At 44.1% G+C, this 18,059-nt stretch overlaps 1 protein-coding gene across 2 annotated transcripts in view; it reads left to right on the top strand.

Moving 5' to 3' along the window:
* The first annotated feature begins 4,522 nt into the window (after positions 1 to 4,522).
* The window catches only part of Lonrf1 (LON peptidase N-terminal domain and ring finger 1), a 31,295-nt gene continuing 17,758 nt past the window's right edge, over positions 4,523 to 18,059 (top strand). For both annotated transcript variants that reach the window (XM_051182283.1, XM_051182281.1), the window contains exons 1-2: positions 4,523 to 5,339; positions 17,525 to 17,643. In XM_051182283.1, coding sequence (XP_051038240.1) covers positions 4,538 to 5,339; positions 17,525 to 17,643 — 921 coding nt within the window. In that variant the 5' untranslated portion in view covers positions 4,523 to 4,537. The remainder of the gene's footprint in view (positions 5,340 to 17,524; positions 17,644 to 18,059) is intronic.

Genomic DNA, 18,059 nt, shown 5'->3' with positions numbered 1-18,059 from the left:
TTGGGGGAAGCAAATAATATAATGGTATAACATATCTCGGGGAGAGATACTAAAGATAAAATTAAGGAAGTAATTGGAACAAGGAAGTCACCAGAGGAGGTGACATTTGTGCAAAAGACAATAAAAAGAGTGGCAGGACCTTGGGGGTGTCTACAAACTATCCCAGGCAAGGGAGACAGAAGGAAACCCCTAGAACAGGCCTTGAGAAGAGTGAAGGATGTAGAGGCCAGCAGTCTACTGTTACAGAGAGAAACCCTGTCTGGAAAAAACAAACAAACAAACAAACAAAACAGGAAAAGGAGCCCAATACTAGGGGAACACATCCATTTGAATATAATAAAATAGAATAGTGATTATGCACTCAATACTCCTAGAGTCCTTGGAAGAGTTAGGGCAAGTGCCCTTAGGAAAATCCCTGAGTGCTCCTTGCAGGGATAGCAAGCAGTTTTAGCAAGTGGTAAGCCACTGCAAGTCACTAGGTTTAGATGTCTGTTCAGGATCACCTCTATTTAACCTGCTCAGGTTGTCCTCATTAGGGCTTTTCACTTAGAACACCATTGCAGCGATCATATACTGTATTTTTAGCATCTTATATAAACTTCCTTACAAATGCCTGTTACATAACCAGCCCCCCTCCCCCCAGGCTTTTCTCCAGCCTCTTCCAGATTTATGGTAGGGGTAAGCAGCTATGTAGGGGTTAGGGGACCCCTGACCAGTGGCTGCATAATACCCCTGGCCCAGAGGCTCATTCCACCTGCTCTGAGCAGGGCTGAGTGCAGCAACAATGTACAGTTCTCAAGACAGGGCCCCCTCCCTTTCAGCCTTTTCCTTCTGTTCCATTTGCATCAGGTGTCATGCTGCTGTGTTCCTGAGCTTGGGAAACATTGTTCCACCAGTCATTGCTTTCACATAAACCTCTTCAGCTATGCTCCAGGGGTAGGAGGCAGCTCAGAGCTGCTTCTAGTTAGTCCTCTGTGCAGATGGCAAATGAGAGCTAGTGAAACAGGTGACCTCCCCCCACAACCCAGGAAACGTAGGAAAGCGTCTGGATTCCCTTCCCTTGAAGACTTCTGTCAAGACAGAAGTCTCTCAGCGTTGCCTTCATATATAATGCCTGAGACTTAGTAGAAGGGGGATTTTGAAGCCCTTTCTGTAAGTGTTTTACCTATGGAAACATTATTGGACATTGGCTGATTATGTGAAAATTTATAGTTTAGCTTTCAGTGCATTAGCTAGATTCCAGCTGCTAGAATGTCATTAACCTGAGCCAGGAGATGGACTGTATGTGTGTGTATGTATGTATGTATGTATGTATGTATGTATGTATGTACATATGATGTATGTATGTGTATAAATTGAACCCAGGATTGTTTAAGTATATATTCTATCTTTGAGTTACATCCCCCAGACTATTCTCTTTCAAATTTAAACTCGGTTGTCTTTCTTTTTAATGACAATGTGAAAAACGAATGGTAAATTCATTGATTGTACAAACAGGAGGTTCAAATGCCCTTCTGTTGAATTGTGTGCAAGAAAACCATTGTGTCAATGTTATTCTTAACATTCTAACTATATCAGGAAAAGTCTTTGGGGTGCGGCAGTGGGCAGGAGGGATAACTATGGAATGATGGTGATAAGCATTTTCCAAATTAGGAAACAGATACGCTTTTCTTCTGAGTCTCTTACATAACTGATCTATTTTAGAAGACAACACACACACACACACACACACACACACACAAACTGAAATGAAATACAAACCTCCTGACTGTACTACTTCTTTAGCAAAGAATGACAAAAGCCAGTAATGTTCACAGGAAGAAAGGAGAGAGCCCTTGAAGCCATTAGACGCCTCCTGCCCAGGGACTGACTTGCAGGATGCCCTCTTTTTAATCGCAGCCTGCTGGATGAGTCAGAGACCAAAGGCTAAATTTTAGAAAAATGAATGAAGCTACTAATTTAGTTCTCCTTTGAGTTAAAGAGGCAGTGGCAACAAAGGGCATACCCTTCTTGGTGGTACAGAATGATGGAAGAATGACCTATTACAAAGCAAGGGGTTACTGTGTTCAGGCTCCCTGATTCATGGGGAAGTTGTGCTGCATACAAAGGCCGCAGTGGAAGTACAGCCTCTTACATAAATAAGTTACATAAATGGGAGAGAACAGGTTATGTAAATGTATAAACCAGCAAACATGAATTATAACCATTCACAAATGCCATGCAGGACAGGATGTGGCTCCTCCTACCACCCCCCAACCTTGTCATAATTGTGTCACTTCATTTCATGCCAGCATCAGGTGTATCTGTCATACTCATTAAGGGAAGAAACTCCAAAGGACAGAGGGATTCTTTGTTTTCTTTTCTGAAGCACCCATTTTCTTTTTGAGAGAAATTTCATAACAAACCTGATTTAAACTGTATCTGAAAAGGAATCCATGTTTATCAATTTACTATTCTTTGTCTAATCATGAATGCACGTAATGAAATGTTTGTGAGGGTATATTTTGAAAACTGCTGGGGATGAGAATAAAACATAAAAGTGAATAGCATTGTGTGTGTGTATGTGTGTGCTATGCTGAACCATAAAAGTGAATAACGTGTGTGTGTGTGTGTGTGTGCTATGCTGGTTAGATTTTTAAGTCCTAAGTGAACATCTAGGCATCTAACAAAAGTCATTGTTCTGCCTGGGCTGGGGTTCCATGCTTGGGGGCTTGCCTAACAGGCAGGGGGAGGTCCTGGCCTGGATCCCAGAGCTATACAAATATGGTAAACACAATTGCTTTGCCCATTGTGACTTAGATTTAAGATTCTGCTCATGAAAAATTCCCTGTGCTCCCCAGCACAGATGATGAGGAAGTGCTCTTTGCCTGACTGTAGCTTGCTTCAGAGGCAATATGAAAGTCTTTGTGCATCACTGCTGGAACAGAAGCCTAGGATTTTCTTTACCTCTTCTTCCTCTGCCTCTTTGTTTCTGTCCCCTCCGTCTTTTCTAAAGATAGCGTTTGCTCGTTGTGTAGTTGGAAGACACTTTGGGACCTTCATTACCTGTTCTGTATAAACAGCAGTTTCACCAATAGCTAATTTCAGACAGCATGACTATCCACTTGCTTTGTTTTGAAAATCGCAACTAAAAACTTTTTGAAGATAGATAACAGCTTACTAAACATTGTATATGATACTACCACAGTGAGAAGATGTTAAAATCTCTTTATAAAACTGAGTGTGGGGTTTTGGTACAAATATATTCCCCTTCCTGTTACCAAGTAGCTGAAAAAGACCCAAAAGCCTCAAATCCCTTTCTACATTAACAATCCAGTACCCTGTAATCAAATCTATAAATATTTCCATTGCGAGTATTAAACTCTCTGTTGTCACATTTAAAGGAACTAGGACTCATTATATATGAGCCAAACAGTCTTCAGTCAACAACGCTGCAGACAGACAGCTTGCATTATAGTGATCTGGTTTCTGCCACCTGGAAAATCTTTTTTCCCACCTTCCCATTATAAAAAACTTTAAGCCACCGTGGACTAGTGTGTTTATGTAGGATGTAGAGCTCACCTGAGGAACCTGGGGACTTTCACTTTTTAAGTGCATTCGTGGGCTTGTTTTAAGGCTTAATGGGTTTTGGTGTAAGCACTTTTTAAGTTTAAGGTCGCACACAAAGTATCGGGCTTTATTAGGACAGTCCATTCCTGTCGTTCATACTCTTAATGAACTTTCATCAGAAGTCTGCACTAACCTAGCAACAGGAAAAACTCTCCGTGCTGGGAGGAAGCAGCCTCAGGACAGGGAGTGTGTGTGTGTGTGTGTGTGTGTGTGAGAGAGAGAGAGAGAGAGAGAGAGAGAGAGAGAGAGAGAGAGGGACAGAGAGAGTGACAGGGAGACAGAGAGTGAGTGGGAGAGAGAGCGAGAGAGAGAGAGGGACAGAGACAGAGAGAGTGACAGGGAGACAGAGAGTGAGAGAGAGAGAGAGAGAGAGAGAGAGAGAGAGAGAGAGAGAGAGAGAGAGAGGTTGGCCGATTTCAGATTTAAGTCACAAAGTCATCACATCGTGCATTCATTGCCCCTCTGCTTGTACTTGCCAGCAGTAACCCAGGGCATCCAGAGCCACCCAAGTCTTCCTTCCACGGCCAGGAGTGGCCGAAGTCCTTACTCAGGTGCAGCAGGTTTGGGGCTACAGAACTGAGGGTGCGAAGACGCCCACCACATAGGCCTGGGGACTGGCCAAGGCTATAGGAGGTGCCAGCAGGCAGGCCGCCCGGGAGACTACCGGCTTTGTTCAGTCGCGAATCATGCCCTTCTTGTCAGAGAAGCCAATTAGATCCCCGCTGGGGATCATCTGATCTCTCGTCTCTCGCCAGGAGGGGCTCAGAAAGGGCGGCACCGGTGGGCCGGCTCCGGGGAACTGGGCGGCCGGCCGTGTGTCGGGAGGCCGGGCTCGGCAGCCAAGGCCCGCCCCGCTCCGCCCCGCTAGGCCCCGCCCCGCACGTCCAGACCCCGCCCCCGGGACTCCCCGGGCGCGCGCCGCCCCGCCATGTCCGCGCGCCACGCCCCCCTGCTCGCCGGCCGCGTGCGGAGGAGCCGCGCGCCCCGGAGGTTCCCGGACCGTGGCGGCGGGCGGCGGTGGCGGAGCAGCCCTGCGCGGGCCATGTCTTCTCCGGCCGTGGCGAGGGCGTCCCCGGGCGGGAATCGGGAGACGGCCGGCGGCCCGCGGAGCAGGAACGGGCCGTGGGAAGTGGGCGGCGGCGGTGAGCGGCTGGAGCGCGCGGGCGCGGAGCCGGGACGCTGGGAGCTGCTGCTCCGCCGGGGAGAGCTGCTGGCGCTGGGCGGCCACCTGAAGGGAGCGCTGGAGGCGTTCGCGGCCGCGCTGCGCCGCGGGGCCCCAGCCAGGCCCGAGCGCCTCGGGTCGCTAGTGGACTGCTTGGTGTTCAGCTACCGGCTCCGCCACGGGCTGCGCTGGAGCGCGGCGCCCGCGGCGGGCGCGGCCGGGCTGCTCAGCTGCCTGGGCTGCCGGGGCTTCCTGAGCGAGCCGGTGACCGTGCCGTGCGGCCACAGCTACTGCCGCCGTTGCCTGCTAAGGGAACTGCGCGCCCGCTGCCGCCTGTGCCGGGACCGCCTGCCGCCCGCCGCCGCCGCCGCCGAGGGGACCCCGCGGCCGCCGCCCCTGGCCGCCGCCATCGCCGACTTCCGAACCAGCGTCGTGCTCAACCACCTGGCGGAGAAGTGGTTCCCGGGCCAGCGCGAGCGCGCGCGGGCGGCCGGCCGCCTCGGGGAACTGCTACACCAAGGGCGCTACCGAGAGGCCCTGGCCGCCGCCTGCGACGCCCTGCGAGCAGGTGACGCGGGGCTGCGGTGCGGGTCGGGCGAGCGGGGATCGCGGGTGTGGGAGGGGGCGGCGCCCCGGGGTGCTTCGGTCACGGTGGGGATCGCCTGGGATCGTCGCAAGTGACGCGGCGCGGGGAGAGGCGCGGACGCGAGGTCCCCGCGTGTGCGTGCCGAGCTGGGACCCGGGTCACTGGGTGTGTGGCTGGGTGGGTGGGGGCCGCGGGCTTCCCGCTGTGCGCTGTCCGGGAACCCCAGCCGGGGTGGGGCGAGCATCCCCCCAGACGAGGCGGGGTCCGGGGATATCGGGTCTACCTTGGTCTTGCACTAAAGTCACCGGGGCAATTGGAAGCCGCGGGAGGGCAGAATTGCATAAGCTGGGTGGGGGGGCGTTGTGTAACGGGTGACGTTCGGTGGGCGTGGCGGGAGCTCGGCGCGGGCACCGGCACCCGGAGGCCCAGTGGCGGCCGGGCTCGGAGTTGGTGGCCGGCTGTCCCCGAGGTGGTCAACTCCTACCTGATAGCTTCTGCAGGATGGCCTGCTCCTGGAAGGGCCACCTGCCTGTCTCAGATCCTGCTGTCATAGATCTCTGGGCGTGCTCCCACATACCCCTGGAGTTGGTGGAGAGTTTGCCTTACTCACAGTAGACCTGTAAAAGGAAGCTTTGTCCGTCTTTAGTTTGAGTTTTGGTCTCCAAGAAGCAGTAGCTTTGTCTTCCTCTCCTAGTTAGCGCATTTTTTAAGATGGCTTTAGGCTGGGGAAAAAGGGTCACGCAAACTTAGTAAAACCAAGAGTTCCTCTTTAGATCTTTGAGTTCGGTTGCTCTCTACCAGGTTGGAGGGTGGGGATGTGGGGGTTACCTCCTGGGGATTTTATACCAGGGGACCTTATCTAGAAAAGCATCTAGAGATATCTTTGGATGGCCATCCTTTGGGGGTCGTATCACTACAGACATCTAGTAGCAGCCCTTCCCAAGATGCTGCTAAACATTCTGAGACTCAACCATCTACAGGAAAGAAGAATCAGGCCCGGATGGCAACAATGCCATCATTTGTCACTTGGTGTTGGGCTTGCTTTGTGTCTGTTGCCTGCCAGGAGAAATTACTTACGGGAATATTCCCCAGGAATTCGACACTGGAAATACGAACTGATTTTTAGGTTATAGTTAAGTTATAAACTGTCACAGAAAGTATCATCATGTGAATTTTTGAGTCATGTTGAACAAGTGACAGTAGCTTCAATCGTACTCCTGGAGTGGAGCACAAATAGATTACGTTTTCATTTTCTTCCAGTGTTTTCATGAGGAGCAGAACAAAAGAAAGCTTTGGAAGCCACAGTTCTGTGGAGCTGACTCAAGCTATCTGAGTGAATAAAGTGGGGAAACTGTCCTAGTCATCCAGTAACAGGACAGGCTGTGGTCTGACCTTAACAGCTAGGACAGGTGGCTTGTCCACAGTCACCTGGGTGGTGGCTTGTATGGGCAGCTCAGGTGCTCCACTTTTACGTGTTGACCTAGGGTTCATCTGTCTCTCTCTATAGTTCATCTAACAGAAATTTTAATGTCTATTTCGAAGGAAAGGTTTTTTTTTTTTTTTGTCATCAGTCTATATTCTCGAATGAAACTTGAAGCAATATTTGTTATTAGTGTCTGATGTAGATCTGGATTAATTAAATTAATTCAGGTGATATTAGGAGAGAATAGTTGAGTACATTTTCTAAATAGGAACTCACTTAACATCCTGTACCCAGTCTTAACATTCTAGGGCTTAGATCAGGATATTATCTTTAATAGGAAAGCTATAAATAATGAACTCTTATTTCCAAGCTTCACAGACCACACGTAGGATTTGTCTACCAGCTACATAACCACATTTTTTCAGGACTAGAACCCAAGTCTCTTGCCTTTCACTTTGTTAGCTTATTCATTTTTTTCTTATATGTAGGTTTTCCAACAATCAATAGTTATATACCTGAATAAAGTGTCTTAATGACACTAATGAGAATAATATTTTTATTTTTTTGAATTTTTTGTGTGAGATAAAGGGAGAACAATTAGACAAAACATATTTTAGTTGGTAGATGGTAAATTTATGGCCATTAATAAGAGTAGGTGTATAGTTTGGGGTAGAGCTTGCATCCCTAGCCTTCAGAACAAGCAACCCACCACAATTTGCTAGCTGCTAACCTCATAAATCTGTCTGTCCATTTGTCAGAGTTAACTTTTTTGGGAGTTGGTGAGTTAGCCAGGTAAGCATTTGAGAAACATAATTGTCCAACTATAGTTATTAATGATACTGTCGATGTCAATAATGAAAAAAATCCTTCGCTGTTATTTTCATGTTTCTTAGAATGAAACAAATACTATTAGAAAAAAATAATCCAGTCTGCAGTTGGCCCACACACAACCAAACTTATCCCTGTCGACAGAAAAAGAAAGCTTGGAAACCCTTGCCAAAATCAGAAGTCCCATTGAGATTACATAAGGTTCTGTTGCATTGAAATATATTTAGATAACATTTAATCCATTGATCTTTTGGTATTAACTCTCAGATGTTTCGTAACTTTCTTCTTAGTATTCAGGGAGCTTATGTAAAAGTCTTTCCTGCACTGAATCTTTATACTCAAGTCTTTTGAACTGTTCCCATTGTGGAGTGCTGCTGTCTTTTCATTCTGGGTTTATACACTGACCTTCACTCTTTCCTGTGTTCCCCACTCTCCAAAAGAGCAGTATAATTGACAATTTGACTGGCTTTTGTAACAGGTGTGTGTGCACGCACACGTGTGCGTGCGTGCACAGGTGCTTTTATTTAAATTGTGTAAGGAAAGGGGACTTTTTTTTTTTACTTTTTTGATATTTTCATTTATTTACTTTATTGCATGTGCACACATACATGCCATTGTGCATGGGGAAGCCAGAGGACAACGGGTGGGAATCACTTCTCTTCCATGTTAGACTGGGGAATGGGTTGGCAGCAAATGCCTTCTTTACCTATGAGCTATCTCACCTGCCCAGATTTTTGTCTTTAATAATAATTATATAGTTCTTGACTTTCAGTATTTTTATATGTATAAATGGATTCTACAGGGAACCTTCAGAAGGAAGTTGAGGCCTCTATAGCTAGGGATGTTTTATGGCTCGTGACAAAGCTCTGCACACTGCAAGCAGACAACTACCAGAGTCCCAGTACAGCCTCCATTTACTGTGTGGCATGGGCATGTGGCTTGGCCACTCCGGGCTCTGATTTCCTTGTCTAAAACACGAGTATGGTCTCTTCCACAGAGGGTTTCTGTGAGAATTAATTGAGTGAAAACACATGAACTGCTCCAAAAGTGCCTCACACAGTAAATTCTCAGAAAACCATAGATAGTCTCACAACATGCATGCTTTGTTATAGTTAGGTGAATTAGCTGAAACTGAAGTCTAAGCCTTGTGGTTTCAAGCTCAATTCCAATTTCTATATACATTATTACCAAGTAAAGGTTAAATCCTGATTGTAGATTATACATATCAGTAGCAGCCTGCTATATCAGTTTGGGGAAAAAAATGATACTATGAAGTTTTAGTTATAAAAAAGTTGGTCAAAGCAAACACATTCTGGATATATTTAAACAGAATATAAAGGGTTTTGCAATCTTCCACAACTCAACCAGTTTAAAGTGATTTAGTTTTAATTTACTCTGAACATATTTATATCCTCACTGCACAAAGAACTTAACACAGGCAGATATGTGCTTCTTATAGTTCTCAGAATATTTTAATTTCCATCATCTTAACTGAACCCCACAAAATCCATGCCAGTTGAAAAGCAAGCATCAGTGTTTCTAGTTAACGGACTGAGGAAGAAGAGCCCAAGGGTTTCACATGGCTTCTAGTCAAATAATATCTAAGGAGAAAGCAGGCGACTGGCCTCTGAAAGTGGATTAGGTTTAAGTATCAGCATTTAAGGAATATTGGCTCCTCATACTATTCACTCAACAAGTCTTTACTGAGTGCCTTTGATATGTCAGGAACATATGCTATATGTTTTAGATTCTGGGAATACAATAAAGAACAAAATATAGTCCCTGTCATTACAGAGTTTTTGTTTTTGGTTCCTTGTAGCAAAATATGTATTAAAATTAATTTAAAATTTTGAATTTGTTAATTATTGGCTTTTAATGAATTTATACTAACGTCATTTAGTTACTGAGGGGCTTGAAAAGTCTTTACAGTGTTGTGTCTCTAAAAAGACTGATTATATAATAACAGTCTTTTGTTAAAGAAGATGGAAAAGCCTGCTCCTATAATACCTTTTACATGTCCTGTTTTAATAAGTACTTTCCATATTTTACCTGTCTTTTATTCATCAAATAATGCAAAGTATACAAAAAATGTAGTTACCTTAGATTTATAGTTACTTGCACAGTAACTTTTTGTTTAAAATTGTTTCTATTTAAATTGTCACTTTAAACATTGTTATTTTTTTAGTGTGTGTGTGCGTAAATGCATGTGTCTGTGTATATGCATCACATGTGTACCTGTGCCTACAGAGGCCAGAAGAGATATCATATACCCTGGAACTGGAGTTAAGGCAATTATGAACGTCCCAGTGTGGGTGCTGGGAATTGAACCTGGGTCCTCTGGAAAAGTAGCAAGTGCTCTTAACTAGGCCTTCTCATTGTCTGGTTTTTCATTTCTTTCCTTACCAGGTGTTTTTCAGAATTGGAATTAGTTGTTACAGAAGATGAATTCTCTCAGAGCCCTATAATATGCAAGACAGCAGCTTCCTTCAGTTTCTCTTTTCCCCAGCTCACTTGGGACAGCTGTAGTGTCCAGTCTGTGTTTCTAAAGATGCTTCCCATGTAGTCTAAGATTTATGTGGTTAAATGACAAGGTGGAACATCCTCTTCTAAAACACATGTCAAGAGTTCATCAGAAATTGTTGTGTTATCAGCAGTGTTGTTACTGCTTGAGTACTTGTGTGTCAGGTCCATCTATGTTTTTTTTTTTTTAACCCACATATGTTACTTTATTCAGTATTTGAGCAATTTTAAGGTATGTGTTGGGTTTGTTTGTTGGTTTGTTTGTTTGTTTGTTTGTTTGTTTATGTGGAGGCATAGCATAACAACCTTAGTTATCCTGGAACTCACATTGTAGACCAAGCTGGCCTCCAACTCCCAGAAATCCTCCTGCCTCTGCCTCCTGAGTTATGGGATAAAGGCCTATACCACCATGAGCTAGGATATGACTATTTTATAGAGAAGCATTTTCGAGGTGCAGAAACTGAGAGTCAAAGAGTTAAGCTGCCTAACACACTTCTGGGGACCCACATATCAGTTGGGATCTTTCTCCTTACCTGTGACTACCCAAAAAGTAATTGAAAAGTTTACTTTTTGTTATCATTGGCTATTTTGATAGTTTAATATATAAATAAGGAAGAATAAGTTCACCAACCAGGACATTTTGTGCATACACACAATGTAGGAACTTAATAGTAAGAGTCCTGCATCACTTAAGGGTGTTTCTTTAGCCTGTTTCATCATGGTTTTATGTACATGCCTAAGTGAAATAGCCTACACGGTTAGATGATATTTAAATGCTGCAGGATCATCATCAAAATGCAGATGTCTTCTGATTGAGAGTCAAATTTGATGTGGCATGAGATGTCTAGATAGGGCATTGTCTTCCCATTATATGGCTCCATGGATCTTTACCTCAAAAAGAATACTTTTAGTAAACTGTTTTATCTGACTATGCATTAACATTTTGTTCTCCTTAAAAGATAATTGCAACACTAATTTTAATGCACAGGTAAACATATGGAGATAGGTAATATCCATTGGGCCCAGCCATATAGCTAATGTGATTTAGTGAAAAACTTCTGAAATCTTAGGACAAAGTAGCATGTTTAGATTTTGACCTGTGTGTATAATTGAAGTTTTAAAAATCATTAAAACCTTTTTTGTAGAATATTACTTTTTGAGGTAAATAGTATGATTTATCTCTAACCAATGTTTTCCCAAAATGCTAATAAAATGAATCACTGAATAAGCACATTTTCTGATTACCAGAACATGCATAACCATTTCAGCTTGAAAGTTTTCTCTCACGCTCTCCCTAAAATGATAATATTGGCAAGAGATTTCTTTCAGTATAATGGATAACATATTTAAAACACTTAACCTCATAATACAGCTAATCTACACAATTCACCCATCCCAAGCCATCTGAAATTGAAGAATTGTGGCACTTTCTATTATGTAAACCTTTCCTCTTCATTAAAACCCACAGATGGGGCTGGAAAGTGAACCAGTATGTACAGTGCTTGCTATACAAGCCAGGAGACCTGAGTTTTGTGTCAGCACCCGTGGTGCTGAGCATATAGCTTATGCCTGTAATCCTGACTGGGGAGGAAGAAGGAGACTCCTCTGTGTTTGCTGGCTAGCCAGTCTAGCTGATTTGCTGAGCTCCAGCTTCAGTGCGAGATTGTTATAACAGATGGACAGATAGACAGATGGGGACGGATGGATGGATCTGGACAGTGAGAGGTTATCAGTGTAATTGAACTGGAAGCACAATTCTCATTTCTGTCTGAAACCAGATATGGGTTTGAAAATTTGTATTAAAAAAAAAAAAAACAAGGCAACTTGGAAAGCTATTCTTTATAGATTCTCAAAAATAATTCAGATCAGTTTAGTCACAGGGCCCAAAATGGCCATTTAAACAATGTTGCTGTCACACTGAGGTGACAGGCTCTGCCTTTACTGATGTCTGTATGGTTTCCATTGTAATGACTCCTGCGATCACAACTTTCCTGTCTTTGCTGAAGAAACGGTCTCTGCCTCCTAACAGACTCTTGCTTGTTGTAATACATGATCAGGTCACAGCTGGCTTGCCAGTCTCCTGGGTAGGATGCGAATTCTCCTTGGCAGTGCTGTTTTGATGATCTATTTGGCAGCACAGGGAATTTGAAGACTGGTTAAACTGAAAATCACAAGACTGAGCTGATGGTGAGAATCATGACTGGTGCACATGGGGATTCCCAAATTCCTTCCATGTGACAACTCAGAACACTTCATCCCTACCTGTCGTTGACGATTTTCTGGAGGAGAGAGTAGTCTGAGCTGTGGGTGATGATGGAGGTATGGCTATTACTGCTACTGGGACAGCTGGAAGAGGACCTGTGTTGTGGTTACTCAGAGTACCACGTGCCTGCACTGCCACCTCTACCCCAGCTCTTCTTCCCATGGGATGAAGCAGGCAGCCAGTACATCATGATTTTGTCTTTTGATGGTCCAGATACTGGCCATTTAGAGGTGATGGAGAGTGAGAGGGGTGTGTGTGTGTGTGTGTGTGCGTGCGTGTGTGTGTGCATGTGTACAATTTCTTTTGAGGTAGGTTCTTACTGTATCATGTAGGCTAAACTTGAACTCATTTAGTGCAGGCTGGCCTTAAGTTCCCTACCCTGCCTCTAACCACATGATGAAGTTATAATATGCACTACCCTATCTAGTTTAAGTCCTAATTTTTTTTGTTTTTCAATTTCTCAGTGTACATCTTAGAACTTTTGCACTATAACAAAAAAAAAAAAAAAGAACAAAAGACAAAACAGAAAAACACAACTTTAAGATGGGTTAAAGAAGCAACTTTAAGATTCCTGCTAATGTTTGAAGATAGACACAATGACGAGGACCCAAGGCTAGAGAACTCCTTCCATCCATGACATGCATGGGCAGGTCTCCTAGTTTCTTAAGCCATGCAGCAGAGCTTATCTGTCTTATTATGATAGTCCCAAGTGCAAGAGGAAATGAGAACTTGACCGAGGAGTTCAGATGGGTCAGGATTTAGTGTTTCCTCCGATCACAAAACATTGTGGGAACAGGAGCTGAGGGCACAGAGATGATGGAGAGGGCAATTCTCCCAGAATGAAGCTGCTTTCAAATGCTGTGCACATATAGTGAAGGGGTGCAGTCACCATACACACCACATCTTCCATGCATCGGTCCTATACTAATTTCTCATTACTAGCAGTGTAGAGGTGAACGATGGTTGTAGCAAGAGTGATGGGTTGAGATCTTAAGTCTGTCATTACCCGCCTGGGCATGATACATGTATTATGCATGCTGGGCAAGCCCTATAGCACTAAGCTTTATCCCCAGCCCTTTTCACCTTTTATTTTGAGTTGCCTAGATAGGCCTTGAACTTGAGATCTTACAGATTCTGTCTTCTTAGTAGCTGAGGTTACAGCTCTGCACCACCACACCCAGTCTCGTAAAAAATAATCTCAGGTGTGAGGCAATCAATGACTTATTATGGAAAGCATAATTGTATGGACGTGGGTTTGAATCTGTAGAGACTCAAGTAAAGCTAGCTAGCTTCAGTACTGTGTGTCAGTAATCCTAGCATAGCTGTAGTGGGGTGAGAGACAAAAATATTAAAACCTTAAGAAGTGGAGTGGCCAACCAGCCTGGCTTCTACAGCAAGGAACCAGAAAGAAGCTGTCTTTAGGTAGAAGCTGAGGACTTGACACATGAAATTACCTCTGGCTTCCATGTGGGTGCTATGGCATGTACACACACTTCTTCTAACGCACAAGGTTGGTTTTTTTTGGGGGGGGGTTTAAAAGCCCGTCAGTCATAGCTAAGTCACATAAAAGGTATTTGTCATTTGCCAAGGACGACAGTAAGTAGGGGCTTCTATGAAGTAGTCTGACCTTACACACTGTTATCCAAATGATATTCCGTATCAAGGAAGACTCCAGTGGGAAGCATCCCAGCGAGAGCTGAGTCATGCTGGATGGAAAAGTCATCCAGAGAAGAAGAGAGCTGTGTAAGGGATAGAATGATGAGGAAGGAAGACTGAACAAAGGGAGGAGTCAGGACATGAAATGGCATCCCCAGAGCAGTAGTCTCTCGTTGGGAATTGAAATGGGGGGTGAGAAGGGGTCATAATTTGAAGTAAGGCTTCAAAGAAGCCTTACCCTCAGTAACATCGCTGTCTTGTGGGTGGTGAAGACAGGGTAGCTAGATTTGTAATGGGACTGAAAAGAGTCTAGGAGCCTTAACTTAGGACTACTGGCAGGAGAATTGGAAAAGAGGGGAGAGACTTGGCATTGCCAAGGATGACTGTGATTTGGGAAGTCAGCAGTATCACTAATAAAAAAGTGAAAGTACTGTTTGATGGAGAACAAGCTTATTTGAGGATAGTTGTAGCAGGGCGATGGAAATATGACTGTGAAGTCAGGGTAAAAATGCATGACTGAGGGGACAGGCCCTAGCGGTAAATAATGGCAAATAACTACATCTGTGTCAGATCACAGAGTTCAGGACCAACACAGCTCTTCACTTATATATTTACTTACTTACTTATTTGTTTTGGTCAGGTCTCACCATATAGCCTTAGAATTATCAGATAGACCACCCTAGCCTCTAATTCAGGATTTTCCTGACTCCTGAATGTTGAGGTGAAGGTGAGTACCACCATGCCAAGCTATACGAACCACAGTCATTGTTTTCAGTATGGTTAGCACAAACCATGTCATCCCAATGACTCACTCTTCAACAAAGCATATGATGTGGCAGACATGTGCTGGGTGTGTGAGCACCTGCAGTAGTGGACTGGGGCTCCTCCATGATGTCACAGGAGGTAAAGTCCTTTGTATACTCTAGTGTCTTCAAGTGTGGAACAGGTGGTTCATCATTATTGACTTGCACACTTCAGTTGATGGCACGGACAGGGTAGATTGTTATTTTCAGTTGGCTTTCCTGAAAGTTTATGTGGAGAGTAAACATTCTGTATGTTTGATGCCCAAAGGCCTGAACTAATGTGCTTGGCTCCCTTGTTAATTGAGAATGGGAAGTGAGTGGGGTGGGCCTGCTCTCTTCAGAAGTGATGGGAGTATGATGCTGTTTCCTAATGGAGTCATTCAGAATAATTATTCTACTAACATCTGATCTACAAGGAGTTGGGCAAGAGTTTTAAATCCTGTCTCTGTTTTCCTCTCTTCTCAGAGTATGGCTCTTCTCTTACTTCAAGTACACCCACTTTTTAGAGCGGGCTTTAGGGGTGCTACATAGATAGCTGAGTGCTTGTAGAAAAGATAGAGCCCCTTCTACAGCTTTGTCAGAGTGAGGACAACTACTTTTCTTGTTTTATAATGGTGACTATTTATGCATAGTGACCAGGAAAGTATGGCAAAGGTGGCTTCATGTTGGTCGCCACCTAGGGCCTACTGCACTATATATGACACAGCTAGGCTTCCTAGTCCCACTGCTGTGTCTACCATCTGGACCCCGTGTGCAAAACTTCCCCCAACACCCCCAGCCTGCCAGAAGCTGGAGACCAAGTGGTCACTAGAGCAGGTGGATGGGAGATCTGAGTGTGCCCTGTGTGTCAAGCATGGTGAGAACTTGCTGTAAACATGTGAAAGGAGAAGAAGCCCACCAAGGGGTTCAAAGACTGTGGGCTATGCTTACACTTCAAACTCCCTCTCCATAGGGTTCTGCCTCACCCAGGCTGCTGGAAGCCCCTGAGCTGTGATGCAAAATCACACTTCCCGGATGCTCACTTTTGGATAGTGTTGGACAGCATTGGCATGCACGCACACACAGCACACTCTATTTCCCAGTCAGTGCTGCTGATGCTGCTTCCCCATTAGATTGTAAGGTGCTCAGAGGCAGGTGGGATGTAAGGGAGCTTGAGCGCTCATAGACTCCAGCATAATTCTTGGTTGATTAATTACCAGGCTTTTAAATTTTCTGTACAGTTTTGTTCAGAGATTACTTTTAAGTTATCCCTTTAAGAAGAAACATAGAGTTGTTGTCATGTCTTTTTTGTTAGGTCTGAGAGTTTTATGCAACAAGTTTGGGTCATGTTCACCCTTTGTCTCAACTCACCCCAGATCCACTCCTCCTCCCAGTTTTGTATCCTCCTTCCCCTACCCCCACCCACCAAATGTAATTTGTGTGGCTAATGGATTCATGGATGTGTGGCCTTCCATTGGAGCTTGGTGGCCTAGTCTTAAAGAAAACTATTCTTGACTCTCAGCAGCTAGCAGTTGCCAGGCTCCTCCTCTAGGGGTGGGGCTTCATGGCTACCTCCTCTCTGCATGCTGGGCTTTGCTCTGGCTTGAGGATGTACAGGCCTTTTGCATGCAGTCACTGCTCTGTGAGCTCCAGTGTACAGCTAGCTACCTTGTCTTTTTCTTTAGGAAGTAAGATATTTCTCATTAAATATCAATTCAAGATTTTGTGGGGCCATCTGCTGAAAGCACTACTTAAAAACTAGAGGAAACTAGGAGCTGTTGGGTTTCATTGAATGTATTTTTGGAAGCGTCTTAAGAGTCATTGTGTCCTTTTTTACAATAAATGGTTTGTTTTATAAACATAAGGTTGTAAAGGCTCAAAAAGAATAGCTTTAAAAGAAGACTCAACTGAACCTTGTCAATAATTTACTAAATGTTTGCTTAGACTTTAGTCTACCTCTAGTAATTAATTACAGTAAAAGAAGAGGACTGCTAAGTGGCTGACTTCTAAAGCCATCGGATAACAGTTTGGTTTCTCAAGCACACACATAGAGGACAGTGAAGGTAATAGTGAGCAATTTTCAGGACCACTTGAAATTAGGTGTCTGTGTGTAGGTTCCAGCCCTGCTATGGCTGAGAATGAAAGATTTGACCATGAACTAATTCTGATCAGTCCATTCCCTTTAGAGTCAGGACACTTACTCCCTTGTAAGACCTGAGCCTTGGCCACTTCGATGTCACTGTGGAACTTTCATCTGAAGTGTTTTTGTTTTGTTTGTTTTCATAAACAGTGATTTATAAAGTAAAGTCTTGGGTGAGTAATAGAATTCTATTTTAATTGACAGAGTTTCAAAACGGCAAGTTTTATAAACGTGTAAGACATGGCTTTAAAATCTTTATCAAGTACTTTTTTGGGGGAAAAAAAGTTTTCTTTGAAGTAATTTTTTTTATCACAAAAACATTTCCAGTATTCCTAATTATTATTCTTGCCACTAAAATGATCTCATGATAAAACTTGTGTTCAACTTTTGTCATAAGTGTGTTGCACAAATGCTGTACTTGGTTTATAAACTTTAATTTGGCGGTTATTGGCTTTGGAATCACAAGTTTTTTGTTAATCTAGTATGACAGTGTTTTGTGGATTATCATATTAATCTTTCTAAAATAATGATATCCTTGTGAATTGTTTATTTCAGAGCCAAGTGACCTGACTCTCAAAATCTACAGAGCAGAGTCCTATGCTGGCCTCCAGGAGTTTAAAGCAGCCATAGAGGATCTAAATGCAGTTCTCTTTCAGCTTCCAAACTGGCCTGAGGTAAAGTGACTGTTCACATTTGCATGAATTTTACAGTGGCAGCCGTGAGAACTTCAGATATAGTGACAGGTCATAACAGAATGGGTGGTTAGCCTCAGATAAAATATATAGTTTGGAGCTAAATCAATGAAGTGTTTACCAAACAAGCTTAAAAGCCTAAGTTCAAGCCTCAGAACCGATGTAAAATGCCAGGTTCCTTGCTATAGGTTTATAATCCTAGTGCAGCGAGGCAGAGCCCTGGGACTCACAAGGTGATGTCTGAAGGATGCCAGAGCTGATGTGGACAGCCTTTGGCCTCCTTTAATGCTGTAGCACTCATGATCTTGTGACTCCAAGACCACTTCCTTCTGACCACATGAGATGTTTCCAAGCTGCCTGCTGGGGAAGTGATCCACACACTGCATCTCTGCTGAATT

This window comes from Phodopus roborovskii, unplaced genomic scaffold (assembly GCF_943737965.1).
Source record: "Phodopus roborovskii unplaced genomic scaffold, PHOROB, whole genome shotgun sequence".
Classification (NCBI taxonomy): Eukaryota; Metazoa; Chordata; class Mammalia; order Rodentia; family Cricetidae; genus Phodopus; species Phodopus roborovskii.
This window is presented reverse-complemented; position numbering and strand designations above follow the sequence as displayed.